The sequence below is a fragment of the Lissotriton vulgaris genome, unplaced genomic scaffold (assembly GCF_964263255.1).
Source record: "Lissotriton vulgaris unplaced genomic scaffold, aLisVul1.2 SCAFFOLD_784, whole genome shotgun sequence".
Lineage (NCBI taxonomy): Eukaryota > Metazoa > Chordata > Amphibia > Caudata > Salamandridae > Lissotriton > Lissotriton vulgaris.
In genome coordinates, this window is record NW_028244872.1 from 840564 (window position 1) to 858106 (window position 17543).

General features: G+C 50.7%; 1 protein-coding gene across 1 annotated transcript in view; it reads left to right on the forward strand.

The window, feature by feature from the left end:
- The window catches only part of LOC147666700 (uncharacterized), a 173230-nt gene extending 167060 nt beyond the window's left edge, over positions 1–6170 (forward strand). The window contains exon 11 of the mRNA XM_086948956.1: positions 5817–6170. Coding sequence (XP_086805082.1) covers positions 5817–6037 — 221 coding nt within the window. The 3' untranslated portion in view covers positions 6038–6170. The remainder of the gene's footprint in view (positions 1–5816) is intronic.
- Positions 6171–17543: the final 11373 nt, after the last annotated feature.

Here is a 17543-nt window from a genome sequence, read left to right on the forward strand (position 1 = left end):
TTGTGTGTGTGTGGGGTTTTGTGTGTGTGTGGGGTTGTGTGTGTGTGGGGTTGTGTGTGTGTGGGGTTTTGTGTGTGTGTGGGGTTGTGTGTGTGGTTGCGTGTGTGTGTGGGGGGGGTTGTGTGTGTGAGGGGGCAGTGTGTGTGAGGGGGCAGTGTGTGAGAAGGGAAAATGTGTGTGGGGGGCAGTGTGTGTGAGTGGGCAGTGCGTGTGGGGGGCAGTGTGTGTGAGTGGGCAGTGTGTGTGAGGGGGCAGTGTGTGTGAGGGGGCAGTGTGTGTGAGGGGGCAGTGTGTGTGAGGGGGCAGTGTGTGAGAAGGGAAAATGTGTGTGGGGGCAGTGTGTGTGAGGGGGCAGTGTGTGTGAGGGGGCAGTGTGTGTGAGGGGGCAGTGTGTGTGAGGGGGCAGTGTGTGTGAGGGGGCCATGTGTGTGAGGGGGCAGTGTGTGTGAGGGGGCAGTGTGTGTGAGGGGGCAGTGTGTGTGAGGGGGCAGTGTGTGTGAGGGGGCAGTGTGTGTGAGGGGGCAGTGTGTGTGAGGGGGCAGTGTGTGTGAGGGGGCCATGTGTTTGAGGGGGCCGTGTGTGTGAGGGGGCAGTGTGTGTGAGGGGGCAGTGTGTGAGTGACTAGAACCCCAATAAACTGTAAGCAATGGGCTGATGCAAAACACCCTGCAAATAATGATATTGTACACAACAGGTATTCATCTAAAGCCCAGAATGCATTTTCACTGTTGAGTCAAACGCCAGTGATTGAGTGTGTGGTGAGCTGTGCTCGGTATGTTGCCCACAAGTTAAGTGGGCTTGTTGGGAGCTATCAGCCGTCTCTTTGTATGCCCCATGACTCAACACTTACTGCAGCAGAGTGCAATATACAACCTTCTTGGTGGATTTAAGACTTTCATAAATCATGTATTTGAGGTGACAGTAATCCGGCAGAGGCCTTCCATTCTTCACATGACCCAATATGTGGTTTCACTGCATCTTATTTTTTGAAAGCACGATTCCTTAAGTGGTAGTGTGTGACAAACACGTGTGTGTACATTTGTTGTGTGACATTTTATTGTGGAGGTTGATGTGTTCTGCTGGCTTTTTTCCAGCTGTGTTTTTCTGCGTTGCGTTGGACTTCGGCTGCCGTTCTGCATTCTGTTGGGACTGCTATGTTGTGATGTGCCCTGTTTTGTTATGTGTTGTTATGTCCCTTTGTGTATGATATTGTGTTAGGATCTTTTACTTACTTCAGAGATGTCCTACAATGCTGCTACATTACCAGCCAAAAACAGTACATGTCTTCCAAGTTCCTCTGACAAGCAGCCATTAACAACTGTCTATGATGGTACAAAAAGGGAATCCAGCTACTCAACTCCTTCAGAAACCAGTCAGCCCAAAGCTGTGGCAGACCATGTCTTAATTTAGCGCTTTGGTCTTTGATCCCAAAATATCAGCCATGCCCTGTACTTTACCTGATGTACCATAATGAATGTGCACTGCCCGCATTGATGCAGAGTTCATGCTTAAACATGTCTTAAATGTCTGCCATATTTTATTGGAAAGATGATGTCTCGAACAGACACCTACAGTTGTAGGCAGGCGAGAGACAAACACTTAAAAAACGAATCCGCTGAACAGACGTACTAGCTATTTAGTGATGGTTTTTAGTGCTTTTTTTAAAGTCGGAAAAAAGCCTGCCTAAGCGAGAGAAAAAAATATTTTACGTACACAATGAATTTATGAGAGAAATAATTTGATGTTTGAGGAATGAATGTACCTTGATATGTAAAATAGTCCTCATGCACATCCCCAGCCACCTGGTCTCTCCTCTTCCCCTCTTCATGAGCACTGCATCAGTTGTTCATGCCTTCAGTGAGCACGAGGTGGAAGGGAAAACATATAAAACAGAATTACTGGTGGGATTGTAGGCTGTGGGGCAGTGAAGTCGATAACAGGGTAATCAATAGGTGAGGAGGGGGACAGTGGAACAACAGACCGGTGGGCAGTTAGACGGGGCTAGTGAGACAGCAGAGAGGTTGAAAAGATAGTTTGGGCAGTGGAGCATTACAAGAATGTGGCAGAAAGGCAAGGTCAGTGGGACAGTTGAAGAATTACAAGTGTTGAGCAGATAAGGTCAAAAAGGTAGGTCAAGAAGGGACAGAATGGCGAGCATAGTGCTACTGTACTAGAGCAGGAGAGTACTACCCTGCTTATAAATGGACAAATGCATCTGACAGAAGTCTTTCAGCCCGGTCAGACTGCCCTCTGGCGCCACGACTCAAGCTACAACCAGAAGATGCGCTGGTAACAGTTCGCTAGGCAGGGCGGGACCCTACTTTGCCTGGTTAGTCCTAATGCAGCTGTGATAGCTGTTCAGTCTCGTCTGTAGCGACAGGCCACATATGAATTGTGTATGGTCTCTAGAGAGGTGTGGCTCCGAGGAGCTGCGTACGTGTGGAGGGTAGGTATATTTGTGCTAACAAGTGCACCGTGGCAGCAGCAGCACATAAACTTCTGGCGAGGAACAGGTTAGTGGGGGCTCAAACAACACAAAGAAATCATGCCAAACATTACTGAAACCACACTTGAAAAGCGCCAGCAGTGAGTGAGTCTGAAGGGAGCTGCCCTGCCCCAGGACATGGATTTCACACAGCAAATAAAAAAGGAAAACACTGTTGTAGCTTTGTTATTCTATTATTGTTGCGAAGGCGGAGGGCAGCAGCTTTTCATTTGCAATGTAAGTGATGGAAAGTATTGAAAGCACCTCTTTGCTGGTCCAAGACCGAGGGCTGAAACTGTACAAAGACTACTAGTGTGAAGGAAGAAGAACTAGCAAACGCCGTTTCAGGAGCTGTCATATATGAGTGGAAGCAGCATAAATAAGACCGGATACGACAGGTGACATTGGGGGCCAGTAACCCAAAACAGGCCCATGATGGCGTCTGCGCACTGCATGCCATTCACCAGGCTACTGCGCTGCGTGCCGGTAATGAATGCACGCGGCATGCCAGTCATCGTACTGCAGAACAGTCGCGCATTAATGCCTGCACAAAGCATACTGTTCTCAAAGGTGCAGAACTGCATAGGAGGAGTAATGCCTGCACACAGCAAATCAGTCTGCAGCCAGCCTGCAGACTTGTGTGAGTAAATAAAGCATTCTGAATGATATATAGAAATATGTACGGCCTGCAGCCAAGAAGATAAAAATGGGATCACAGAAAATATAACCAAAAGACCAATAAGACTTCAAAGAGGAGAAGTTAGACCAGAAGAAACACACGGCAGGAGCGAATGGGAAGATCAAACCACCCATGGCTAGATAGCCTATACAATAAAACAAATATGATATTGCATCGCATGCCAATTTAAGAGTGAGACATTGAGGACAGCGGTGATCTAAGGCCAGTAGTCCCCCGCAAAACAAGCAATGTCCTGAGCAAATGGTGGGGGCCTGAAGCAGTGGAGTGGGAGAGGTGAGGGGGGAGTCACGGGGAGATTAAGGGACAGAAGGCAAGCAGATGAAGCGACAGGGGCCTGGCCGCCGTGAAGTGCAGGCGGGGGGCGGGGAGCAGAGCCTTTGAAGAGCCAGAGTCACGGCCTGCCGTGACTAAGTGTAGTGAATAATTAGGGGAGGAGAACTGGCAGGCTGATAGGCAGGAGGCTCAGGCAAGCTCGTGCACGAGGCGTGCACTTCCCAAAATCCTCTGGGGAGAGCCCTTGGCAGCCCTTGGCCTTAAGTAGTGGTTTAGCTGCATTAGGGCTCTTTTTCCTATTCCTGTGGAATAGGAAAGGCGAGCCCTAAAAAGCACGAAATGCAGTGAATGCTGCCTAAATTAACAATGAACTATGACCTTAAACCCGATGATGCAGTTCAGACAAAAGTTTCCATGCACTCTGTCATTGAAAAAAAAACGAAAAAGAACAAGTCAATTGAAAGCCGAGATTCAGGGGTGCAAGGACAACCAGCATCTCGCAGGTGCAGACCTAGAGAGCGCCTCACAAATGCTGCAAAGCCTAGATTTCACAACTGTAGGCACAGGCAACATCTCAATTTCCAGCAAACCTTCACAAATGCAGAAGCAGAGAGCATCTCAAAGTGCAGAGACAGCTAGCACCTGGCAGAGACAGCTAGCATCTACTAGCATCCTGCACATTGATTTATACACTTGCATAATAACGCCCAAAACCTTCAAGAGAACATCAGGCCAACGAATGTTGTTTTATTCAAATTTTTTGTGCTTTGACACTTTTATAACAATTTTAATTAATTGAATCAAATAAAGTAATACTATTACCACTTATGTAATATTATTGGCAATGTATAATGTGTGCATACGACCAAAGGCATTCCGACACCCTACATTGGGAGGAGTTGGAAGCACTGTAAAATAAATATATTAAAATTGAGTTCCTTACAGCAAGAGAAACTGTGAGACTAACAGCAAGAGTGACAGTCGAGGATTAGCAGTGCAAAAATGTTAAGAATTGTAATTCAAAAGTGGCCGAAAGTTATAAGGTGTACAAGGTCATACCATCATCTCCTGCATATTTTTCCTCTTCTTGCAAAATTTAGCCAACCCTGCCAGTTAGACTATAATAAAGTAAACAAACTAAACAGTTCACAGAACTTACCCCAGTAAAACAAGCGTCTTCAAATAGGTCGTGTCTCCAATGAATGTCGCTGCTTCGCCTTCTTTGAAAATGTTCAGTGCTGCAAATAGAGCATGCCGCCCTAATTATGCAGCTTTTATGACTAATGAAGGCGTGGCGGTGGCGCCCGTAATACGCCTGCTCCCGATCAGAAAGTGAGAATTATCACAGCATGAGGCCCCAAAGTGATAATTATCACAGCATGCAGAGAGGCGCCCAACGCTGCTGGAGCACTCAACTGCACATTAATTATAGTTGAGTGCTCCAGCAGCCTGGGGCGCCTGTTGACCTGCTGTGATAAGTGGGGTCTCATGCTGTGATAATTGTTACTTGCGGCGCACAAGCTGTTCCACTGTGAAGCGCGTTCACAGACCTGAATCGGCTCGTGCCAATACTACAATCGGATCGTGCACAGGTCTGTCTCCCTTGGAGGCAAACACGGTGACTATAAGTCTCATTGGCGGCAGCGCTTCTAGCTGCAACGCCAGCGAGACCTAATGAGATTTATTAAGTCACCCAAGGCCGTCGTGGGTGACCCTGAGAGGTTTCATAAATCTAGAGTAATGCTACTCATGGCAAACTGGTGGATTGCATTCCTCTGCGCCAGGAAGGCATCTCCATGGGCGTTGCGTGGGTGTTCCCACACAACATCACTGAATTTTAACACACTCCCAGATTTACAAGAAGTGGTAGACCCGGGAACAGTGGCGTAGCAAGGGGGAGTGGTCCGGGTGGCACAAGTTTCGGGGGCTGCTGCCCCCCCCCCTCCTTTTAACCATCAGCTGTTCCGGGGCAGCATATGCAGGAGTTGCCAGTACTCCTCCTAACCCCCCCCCACTTTTATGTTCAGCTGCCGCAGGCGGCAAACGCAGGGGCCACAACGGGCGGAAAAATGCCTAGCAACGCCACTGCCTAGGAATGCACTAAAAACCTACATCTCTCCAGGTGAGGCGTAACAAGAAAATATCTTTTTCACCTCGTTTTTTCCTGTTTCCATGTGTGCTGCATTCTGAATGAATGAATGAGAAGCAACTTAAAGCTGACAAAAGTGACTTTAGAAGTTATCTCGTCGGATGCGGTATCATGAATGTAATATGTACAGTACTTTAATTTATCACCCAATTTCTGTTATATGAAGTGTAAATGATCATATATTTATGGACATATTTTCTGTTTTACAGATAAGCGCTGCATTGCTTTCATAAGCATGCCTATGAGCATTGACTTGAAAACGAATTCAAAGTATTTTAAAGAGCCCTGTCTGAAGCCTGCTCAGGGCGTGAACTTGAAGGACACACAGGACTTTAACACTCCATGTCTGGAGCCGGAAGCCCCGCCCACCCAGGGGGTGAACAAGGAAGGCACAGGGGAGCACCTTGACTATTTAGGAAATGTTGTTTGATATTTATACCATTTTATTTTTTACCAAAATATATTTTTGGGCCGCTAAATAAAAACATAATTTATTATATAAATATTGCATAAATATATGTGTCATGAATATATGTGTGGAGAAGTGTGGCTCACCGGTTAGAGGCGGCAGACCCAGAAGCAGAGGTCGGCCCGGGACCAGGGTTCAATTCCCGACGCGGCAGGGTACGGAACCAATGTCAGCGGGCTCGATAAATCTCGCCTCTGTGCCTCTCTTACCATGGGTTCACACTCTGCAACTCTGGGCAATAGCTTGCTTAATCTCCACAACGGCCCCCTCGCTGCCGGGGATGCCTGGCTTCACCTTCGGGATGGCCAATAGGGACTGTTGTGTCGGGTGATAGGGGAACAAGATGGCCCTAGGGAGATATCTCGGAGATCTACACTCAAGGGGCATCTAACCCTGACTAGGCCTAACACGTGGCCCTAGAATAAACTCAGCCAGACACTGGGAATAAAGTTGCTTGTTCGGTCGGCGCGTCTCTCTCTGAACGCCCTCGCACGTGCTCGACCTCTTTTTATTATAGGGCGGTCACATGACCAACTTGTCCGTCCCTCAGGACATCGGGGGCGGACCTTCAGGAACATAACATTCCTCCTAAAACAAGGAAACAAAAAAACCAAGAACAAACTGCAAAACCGCAAACATGGTCTAATCATACTCATTGTCTTTAGTAACATCAGGACCGAAACCTTCAGCGTCTTTCAAATGCCAGCGCATTCAGTTCAAAACATCACATGCACATATGTAAATGAGAACAGTCTTACGTAAAGTAGTCTCTCAGCCAGCCGGAGGGGGTGGGATTGTCACGTAGTTGGCGTTGGGACCCCCGATGAGTCATCAGCTCTGTTCCAACCTCCACCTCGTGTCTTGGCGCCTCGCTGTCGGCCCCCTCCGGATCTGGGGCCTCATCCAGGGCCTCCGTGTCACCGCCCACTTCCTCACTAGAAACCTGCTGCTCGTCACGTGGCCTGACCTCGGGCTGAGATGTTGATTCACCAGACGGCAACGTAGTTGCAGTTTCGGTTTCTCTGTCGCCTTGCTGGCGCCTTGGCTCGCTGCTCGAAGGGTGATAGAGTTTGAAGTGAGACACGTTGCGAGTCACCCTGTCTCGTCCTCGAGTGGCTGTGATGCGGGTGCCCTTCACACCACTGACTCGCCATGGTCGTTTTTCGTAACTGAGTTTGAATTTGCCCCCAGTGGCCCGATTCTTGATGAGCACTAGGTCACCTCTTTTGAAGTGGGGGGCCACAGCCCTACGTTTCTTGCTGATCTTGTCACATGCGGAACGTCTCCTCATCTCCACTGTATGTTCATCTATCATTTCAGGTGCCCACTGGGGGTGATGGGGAATGGAGTCCGTTATTACCCGCCCTAGGAGAAGGTGAGCGGGAGCTACCCCCGTTGTGGAGTGCGGGGTCTGTCGGTAGCTGCGGAGGAATGTGAAAATGGCCATTTCCACTGACTGTCCCTTATCATGCGCAATGCGGATGACCTTGTTTAAAGTTCTCATGAACCTCTCGGCCTCCCCATTGGCTTGAGGCCACCTCGGGGTGATGCGCCTGTGACGTGTTCCAAGGGACGAGAGATATTCCGCAAAGTCTTGACCCTGGAAGGGCGGTCCATTGTCCGTTCTGAGTTCTCTCATGGCTCCATGGGTGGCAATGATTTTCTCCATCTTGGGAATCACACAGTCTGCACTGGTGCCGGTGACAATTTCGACCTCAGGATATTTGGAGTGGTCGTCAATCATCACCAGCGTGTGCCGCCCATCCGGAAGGCTGCCAAAATCCATGCTGACCCTTTCCCAGGGGCCTCGGGGCCTGGGTTCCACGATGATGGGGGCTTCGCGGGGGCTGTCGCCCGTAGTTTGGCAGGCCGTGCATATGCGCACCACATTTTCCACCATATCGTCCATGAGCGGGAACCACACCTTTGTCCGCAGCCGGGCCTTTGTCTTAACCATTCCCTGGTGCCCCACGTGCGCCAGTTGAACTACTCGTCCTGTCAAAGCCGTCGGGATCACCAGGCGATGCCCTCGCAGGAGGCACCCCGCCGCGTCTTCATTCAGTTCAGCCCTCACGTGGTACAGACCGTCCATGATTTTCTGGGCCTCTGGTGTGAGTACCTTCCAGCTCTCCTTGGCTTTCTGCCAGTTCGCCTTCCGGAGCAGTTCCTTGGCCCGCTGTATGCAGGCATCCTGCGCCGTGGCGCTCACAACCTCTTCCAGGGATATGGGGCGCGGGCATGATCTGGCCACGACCCATCGCACGTAGGCCTCCGTCTCTTCAGCTTCCTCCATCTCCTCCGGGGTGGCCGCCCGGGGGTGTCGTGACAGATAATCCGCCGGATTCTTTGCCCCTGGCTGGTACTCAATGGCACAGTTGTACTCTTGCAATTGCAAAATCCACTTTTCAATTATAGGGGGTGGTTTGGATGAGGTACCTGAGAACAGCGACAGCAGCGGCTTGTGGTCCGTCACTACTGTGAAGGGCTTGCCATATACGTACAGGTGGAAGTGCCGGCATCCCCAATGAATCGCGATGGCCTCTTTTTCGATTTGGGAGTACCTTTGTTCTGTGTCCGTGAGGGACCGGCTGGCAAAAGCGACAGGGGCCCAGTCTATCTCGTCTCGGGCTCTCTGCATCAGAACAGCCCCCAATCCCGCCGGTCCGGCATCTACCGCAATGAGAGTGGAATGTCTTGGGTCGAAAAAGGCCAACGTGGTGTTGCTGGACAGCGCACTCTTGATGTTTTGGAATGCCCTTTCCTGCTCCGGTCCCCAGTTCCATGGTGTGGAGTCTTTGGTTAGGTCACGTAGAGGGAGGGTCAGGTTGGCTAGGTCTCTTATGAAGCGACCACAGTAATTCACCATCCCGAGAAAGCTTCGGACTTCCGTGACAGTCGTAGGCGGAGGTGCATCCTTGATGTCCTTGACCTTGTCGGGATCAGGATTGACGCCATCGGCCGAGAACACGTAGCCGAAGAACCCTAGTTTGGTCTGAAGAAATTCGCATTTGTCTCGGTGCAGAGTGAGTCCAGCGCTACGGAGCCTACGGAACACCTGTGCCAAGCGTTGGTTGTGTTCGGGAATTGTCCTTGCGTGTACCATGATGTCGTCACTGACATTGATCACCCCCGGTATGCCAGTAATGAGCTCTTGGATAACATTCTGGAACACCTCGGCGGCACTAGATATCCCAAAGCTCAGCCTGGTGTACCTGCGTAGTCCGATGTGGGTGGAGAACGTCGTAATGTTCCGGGACTCTTTATCCAGCACGAGCTGATGGTACCCCGCCCGGAGATCCAACTTGGAGAACCACCGGGCCCCGGCCATCTCTCCGATCAGGTCGTCGATCGTAGGGGTGATATGTCGTTCCCTTTTGATGGCCGCATTGGGGAGGCGCATGTCCACGCATATCCGGACCGCTCCCGGCTGCTTTGGTTTTCTGGTGACCACGATGGGCGATACCCAGGGGGTGGGTCCGGACACCTTCTCAATGATATCCGCTGCTTCCAGCTTCTGTAGTTCTTCCTCGACCAGTGGCCTCAAATGAAACGCAACCCGCCGGTGTCGCAGGGCCACCGGTTGGACAGTGGGGTCTACATGCAGGTGTATTTCCCGACCCTTGAAACAGCCAATCCCTTCGAATAGGTCAGAAAAGTCTGCAATCAGTTGCTGCACCGATTCCTCGTGCACCCCAAACGCAAAAGAGACCACTCCCAAGTCTTCTGCCGTCCGACAACTCAGGAGCATGCCTTGACCTTCCTCCGACACGAAGATGTTGGCACGCGTGATCTTGTCTCCGTGCCGGACTGCTGCTTTAAACTTTCCTCGAATGCGGAGGGGAACGTCCTGGCCGTAGGCAAAAACGGTGATCGGAGTGGAGCGGAGGCTGGGGGGAGTAGCCATGTCTCCGTAGAGGGACGCACTCATGAGATTTATTGAGGCGCCCGTGTCCACAGTTGCCATGATGTCCTGATCAGCTACTTGTATTGCACATTGTGGTAGTGTCCTTGTGCGTCGGGTGGCCGTGCCGATCATGTGCACCTTGTGTACGGACCGCTCCTCCTCGTCGTCGTCCATATCACTGTTGCTGGGTCCTCCTTCCGCGCCTTCGGGCTCCGCCACCGTATGTATTGTCTGGCGGGGCTTGCTAAACTTTTTGGACCGGCACACCTTTTCAAAGTGGTTCATTTTTCCGCACCCGGAGCATATCTTGCCCCGTGCTGGACATTCTGGCGCCGGGTGTCTCGGGCCTCCACAGTATCCACATGATTGCGCCGAAGCTCCGCCCTGCGGAGTTGTTGTTCGCTTCACCCATTTGGGCTGTGGGAGGACTTGTAGTTTGGCACTTTCATGTTGGCCTGTAGAGCTGCTTCCATGTGGGCTGCCCTGGCCTTGGACAGGTCCTTCGTGCGGCCCAGCGTGAGAATGTCTGGGAGGGGTTTTCCGGACTCCTCCAGAATTCTCTCGCGTAGTTTAGCAGAAGCGCAACCCTGAATAATCTGGCCTCTGATTTCCTCCGTGACATCCTGAAATCCACACGTTAGTGCCAGTTTCTTCAACCGAGAGTGGTAGGCGTCCAGCGATTCATCTGGCAGTTGCCGCGCTTGTCTGAAAATGAACCGTTCATAGTCTTGGTTGGCCATGGGTTCGAAGTGCGCATTGAGCGCGTTTATTAGTGTGTGGTGGGTTTTGGGAGTTGCTTCCGTAAGGGTGCGGGCGATGGAATGAATGTCCTTGCCACCAAGATGGAGGATCATGGCACGCTTCTGCTCCTTGTGGACCTTGGTGGCCTCGAAGAATATGAAGAGCCTGTCCACCCATTCTTTCCACTTCGGTGCGAGAGTGGATGGCGCACCCTCCACCACAAACGGCTCAATGGGCGGAATGTTAGCCATTGCTTTAGACGCCCGGGAGAATGTTCGTGGGTAGCCGGGATATGATCCAGCGGCAGCCGGAGCGCCTGGCCAGCTGTATCTTGGTGCGGATTACACCTGTGCAGCCCAGTGCGGCGTGGCACCGAGGCGTAGAGGGTCCACGGGGGAAGCACCTCGCGCGACCAATCAGACTCCTGTGCGCCGCAGGAAGATGCAAGCCAGCGCCGCTCACCTGATGAGAGCCAGGGATCAGAGTATTTCCACCAGGCAGGCAGAGCGGGGGGTGTGTGGTGGCAAGGCACGAGCACCGCGGACACGTGGTAGTGCCCGCAGCCGCCTCACCCCAAGAGGGACACACACACGCACCCCGAGCGGGGGATCGATCACCACCCTCGTCGCCAATTGTTGTGTCGGGTGATAGGGGAACAAGATGGCCCTAGGGAGATATCTCGGAGATCTACACTCAAGGGGCATCTAACCCTGACTAGGCCTAACACGTGGCCCTAGAAAAACTCAGCCAGACACTGGGAATAAAGTTGCTTGTTCGGTCGGCGCGTCTCTCTCTGAACGCCCTCGCACATGCTCGACCTCTTTTTATTATAGGGCGGTCACATGACCAACTTGTCCGTCCCTCAGGACATCGGGGGCGGACCTTCAGGAACATAACAGGGACCATCTCACAGGGAAAGCCTGGAGAGGTTCCCCAGCGGCACACAGCGCCAAGAAACCCCGGAGTGAACGTGCGCTCTACCCTGCTCACGTTCACCCTGGGGTTTCTTGGCGCTGTGTAACTAACATAACATAACATTCTATCAAATACTGAATGCGAGGATTCTTCCAACTCCCCTCAGGCCCCTCCCCCCCTAGGCCCCCCCCCCCCCTTCATGAATCTTTTAGAAAAACTGGTATGTGAAATAAATCAGTCTGTTATTGCCTTTTTAAAGCCCAGGACAGCTGAGCGAACACAGTCTGCTTTTCTGCTGGAACTCAAAGCACACCACGTAAATACACATTTCTACAGTCCTCTCCACTCCCAGATGTCTCTTGAAGACCTGAGTCCCAGAGCCCCCCGATCTCACCCCCCTCCTCTTCTCCCCCCCCCCCCCGTGGTATCTCCGAGGCCGCTTTGTTTTGATCATCTGTTTAATGTCACTGGTGTTCAGCCATATCGGGCTCTTTTTGTTGAATCTGGGAAACCACCTGTTAGCATGAAATAAGCAGGCTGTCAGCCCTTTCCTTAACTTGGTACTTTTTCTACAAAGACTTTTCTTCATTAATAAATAGTCTTAGATAGATCTAAAGTGATAGTTGTATTTATTGTCGAGTGTATTTAACCCATGAAAGAACTGAACAACGTGTGCTGTTATATGGGATACTGTAGGAGGTGTGTACACAGAGGCTGAGCCTGAATTATTCAATGGTTCACAGGGAAACTGCGCTCAAATCCCAGCGTCTTCACTTGGCCAACGTGATCCTCGGCAAGTCTTTCCCTTCACAGTGCCTCATTTTCCTTGAGCAGTTGAGAACAGCTTGAAGTAACTCAGTTCAGGATGTGCTCTGTATAAAAGTATCTTTCTTCTCTGTGGCTTAACAGGCAGTCATGTTTCACAGATAACACCTATATTGCCTGTATATTCAGTGCACAAAAAAACTGCTGCCACTTAATGCACTGGTGTAATACCATGTATTACATTGACACACAAATGTTCACGAAATTTGCATTTATTGCACAATTAACACGCCAAATGTCGTCATGACTTTGGTCACGGTTTGCCTCTTGGGTCCAAGCCGGAAAAATGGCTTTGCTGTGGTCTGGCCGGGCTCTGGTCCTGCTCGGCTCAGGTCCTGCTCGGCTCTGGTCCTGCTCGGCTGTGGTCTGGTCCGGCTCGACTCTGGTCCGGCTCGGCTCTAGTCGGGCTCTACTCTAGTCTGGTCTGGTCCGGCTCCGGCTGTGGTCTGGTTCGGCTCGGCTCTGGTCTGGTTCGGCTCGGCTCTGGTCTGGTCTGGTTCGGCTCGGCTCTGGTCCGGCTCGGCTCTGCTCTGGTCCGCTATGCTCTGGTCTGGCTCTGCTCTGGTCCGGGTCTGCTCTGGTCCTGCTCAGCTCTTGTATGGCCCAGCTCTGCTGTGGTTTGGCTCTGCTCTGGTCCTGCACGGCTGTGGTTTGGCTCTGCTCTAGTCTGGCTCTACTCTGGACCGGCTCTGCTCTGGTCCGGCTCGGCTCAGCTCTGGTCCAGCTCGGCTCTGGTCCGACTCGGCTCTGGTCCGGCTCTGCTCTGGCTCGGCTCTAGTCTGGTACGGCTCTAGTCTGGTACGGCTCAACTGTGGTCCGGCTCTGGTCTGCTTCCGCTCTTGGCTGGCTCGGCTCTGTTCCGCTCGGCTCTGATCCTGCTAGACTCGTCCTGCTCAGCTCTGGTCCGGCTCGGCTCTGGTCCGGCTCGGCTCTAGTCTGGCTCGGCTCTAGTCTGGCTCGGCTCTGGTCTGACACGGCTCTAGTCTGACACGGCTCTGGTCTGACACGGCTCTGGTATGTGTCTGCTCTGGTCCTGCTCAGCTCTTGTATAGCCCGGCTCTGATCCGGCTCTGCGGTGATTTGGCTCTGTTCTGGTCCGAATCTGCTCTGGTCCAGCTCGGCTCTGGTCCGGCTCTGCTCTGGTCCGGCTCGGCTCCGGCTCTGCTCTGGTCTGGCTCTGGTCCGGCTCTGGTCTGCTCTGGTCCGGCTCTGGTCTGCTCTGGTCCGGCTCGGCTCTGCTTTGGTCCGGCTCGGCTCTGCTCTGGTTTGGCTCTGCTCTGGTCTGGCGCGGCTCTGGTCTGGCGCGGCTCTGGTCTGGCGCGGCTCTGGTCTGGCGCGGCTCTGGTCTGGCGCGGCTCTGGTCTGGTGCGGCTCTGGTCCTGCTCAGCTCTGGTCTGACTCGGCTCTGGTCTGACTCGGCTCTGGTCTGACTCGGCTCTGGTCTGACTCGGCTCTTGTCTGACTCGGCTCTTGTCTGACTCGGCTCTTGTCTGACTCGGCTCTTGTCTGACTCGGCTCTTGTCTGACTCGGCTCTTGTCTGACTCGGCTCTTGTCCGACTCAGCTCTTGTCCGACTCGGCTCTTGTCCGACTCGGCTCTTGTCCGACTCGGCTCTTGTCCGACTCGGCTCTTGTCCGCTATGGCTCGGCTGTGGTCCGGCTATGGTCTGCTTCTGCTCTTGGCTGGCTCGACTCTGGTCCGGCTCTGCTGTGGTCTGGCTCAGCTATGGTTCGCTCGGCTCTGATCCTGCTAGACTCATCCTGCTCAGCTCTGATCTGGCTCGGCTCCAGTCTGGCTCGGCTCAAGTCCGACTCTGCTCTCGTCTGGCTCTGCTCTGCTCTCGTCTGGCTCTGCTCTCGTCTGGCTCTGCTCTCGTCCTGCTCGGCTCTGGTCCAGCTCGGCTCTGGTCCGGCTCTGCCCTTGTCTGGTTCTGCTCTGGTCCGGCTCGGCTCTAGTCTGGCTCAGCTCTAGTCTTGCTCAGGAAACATCCTTTAAAACGCAACTTTTACCACGCAGTGCCTTTACCACAAATTTTACAACGCAAACCATTACAACACATTGCGCTGGGGGGCGCTCTAGGATAGGGAATAGATTTAATTTACTATCCATCACCTTCCCTAGTGTCCACAGGGACTGGAGTTGGAATAGTAAATTAAACTATTCACTATCCAGCACCCCAAAGCGCTTTGCTTTGTAATGGTATGCGATGTAAAAACCGCGTTGTAAAAGCATGCGTTGTAACGTCATACATCCGTCTTGCTCTGCTCTCGTCCGGCTCGGCTCTGCTCTCGTCCGGTGTCGTGTTCTAATCTAGGACCCCGATCAAAACTGTGACCTTATGCCCCTATACGGCTATAATTCATCCATACCCCTATAATGGCATAAACGATCAGAGCCATATTTCAGAAACTCACCTCTGCAGCTCATTACAGTACATGACACAGCAGAAGCCACTATCTAAGATTCCTAGATTACACTCCGAGTTCTTCAACAAGATAAAACCCAGCAACCTGGGAAAACCTCGCTTGCTATGTTTTGATTAGTAATAGAACTCTAATGAGCACTAAAAGGACGATCACTTCCTAGTGACATCTTTATTGACGTCTTATGTCCAAAAACGTACGTCAAACAAGGCACCTTTCAGGTATAAATAATACCAGCGTTGCCTTAAGCAAAGCGCGAACGATGGTGTGGTGAATACAGGAGCCGAACAGCTGTCCCTTGCAGAGCACAGCAGATGCAAGCAGCCCACGGACGCTGCCCCTCCTCCTCCTTGACGCGCCAAGAGAGACGCTGTCTTTTCTCCTGCCGAGAAAATCCAGCTCCGGCGTTTCCAGCCTACTCTTGCGAGTGACTGGGATATCGAGTCCTGGAAGGAGATACAAGACCTCCAGCATTCTATTCCAGAGGTATGGTGTTGACTAAACCCTTAGAGAGAATTCTTGAAGCAAACCTTGGCAAAACCAACTTAACTTAAACTGCTACTTACTCCCTCCACGTATTAGGCTTAGGTCAGGTACACTGGGGTAGGCGTAGTTAGAAGCACCAGTTGAGTACGTTAGCCTAATGTATATATGAATGTATATATTTTATTCATTTTAACCATTGTATGGCTAAGAAACCATATTAATGCTTTTACAGTATTATTTTGCAATCCTCTTTTTACTGTACGCACTTTTTATAATAACTAGTCTTGCAATTGTGGCAATTCATTTCTCTTGCATGAGGAGAAAGACTGTTCAATAAATAATACCTTTTATTGAAAACGCCCGTCTCTCTATTTTCTGCATCTTGGTGAAAGTAATCTGCACAACTGACTGAGTAAAATAACTGTCTATTGTTTCACACGACTCTAAAGATTGACTCTTATTCTAAGGAGCAAAGTTGTCATGTTTATGCGGTTGTTGGAAAACTGAATCCCTTCTTGTCTGTGCCAGGGAAGCTGATCACTTCCTATTCAGTCGAGAAAGTTTCCAGTGACCTCTGAGCTAGTTGGTACAAACCCAATTAAGTTTAGCATAGTCAGTAGAGACCTGGAAGACCGCACTTCTACGTCTATACTACTGTTTATGGTATTCCAATGCGCAGGGCCTATAGGGAAAATAGTAACTACACTACATGGCGCCCAACGTTTGGTAACTCAGTCGTGCATTTTTCAGACAGCCCCTTTTCTCCCGTAAATACTCCAATAGACGTCTGGAGTGGGTGAAAGGTTAAAATCCGCCCGAACATAGTAGGAAGAGATTCCTATGTAAAGCTCTGGTTTATTCAACGTTGAAAGATACAGTGTTCCAAAATATTGTGCACCTAATCTTTGTCTCCTTGGAGACCTGCTCTGCAAAACCTTCCTGACAATAAAATGTCAGACGATGAAAACGGAACCGTTGATGCCGCAGTAAATGCGACTCAGCAGGGTCCCGATGGTACAGGGACTACTGAACCGGGTGCGATAATCATCCCGGTCAACATAAGAAAAACTATAACATCAAAACTTATAGAAAATGGACTGACCACACAGAGTGGCACAGTCGTCTTCGTGATAGAGGCACACGAATATCGGCAGACAGAGGTATTCTATTCTTGGATAAAATTTCCAGCGGCAAACGCTGCAACACACGAGTTCCACTACTACATAGTAGGGGATCCACCGGATGAGTACGCTCCTTTCGAGGAGATTGAAATCCCATTAAAATACCAAGAGCACCTGCTCTGGTTTAAAGGCGCCCTAAAACACAATGATCATATTACCAGGCTCGGTCCACTAGGTAGACCAGGAGCAACGTGGCCGGTTCTAGCCAGCTACACACCACATCCGGACATTGCAAAAATGTCAAGAGATGAGCTGTTAATACAGCTAAAAACCTTAATTAAAATACATAGACAATTAGTCCAATATGTAATGCGGACTGCAACAGTCCAAACAACTGTTAATGTTCCACAGCTGACCCCTCATCAGGGGAACACAAATAAAATTACACCACAGAACATACAATCATGTCTTGGTAAAACACCCATAAAACGGGAACAAATTCCTTTCTGGTTAGCGCAGAAAATTACTCAAATAGAGGCAGTATTTCCGAATACTACCCCTATTGAGAAACACAGAATTCTGACCATCTGCCTTCCAATGGGGGTCGCACCACACGTGGAGGACTGTGACACTTGGGGCACAGTCTTTGCTTCTATTTACACAAAAACACATGGTGTTCCGTCAATGGCGGTAATACCAGATGTGCTAAAACAGATTCAGAATGAATACGGTCCAGAACCTGCTTTAACTCTTGGTATGAAATTACTGAAAGACTTCAAGCAGGTCTCGGCTACATTACTAGCCAACATAAAAGAAGAAGCAGCATCTGTGGCGATCCGCCAGAAATTGAAAGAAACAGATATTACAGATCAACTAATTGAGCTTGCCAGAATTATAAAAAAATGTTATGAAGAATTAGGTAGAAACAGCTTGGGAGGAAAACCAGTAAAGCCCCAACTGCTCGAAAATCCTGAAAAATTATTTATTAAAAATAATTCAAACACTCCTAAAAAGAGCTGGGATGGAAATAAACAATCCACTCCCAAGGAAAA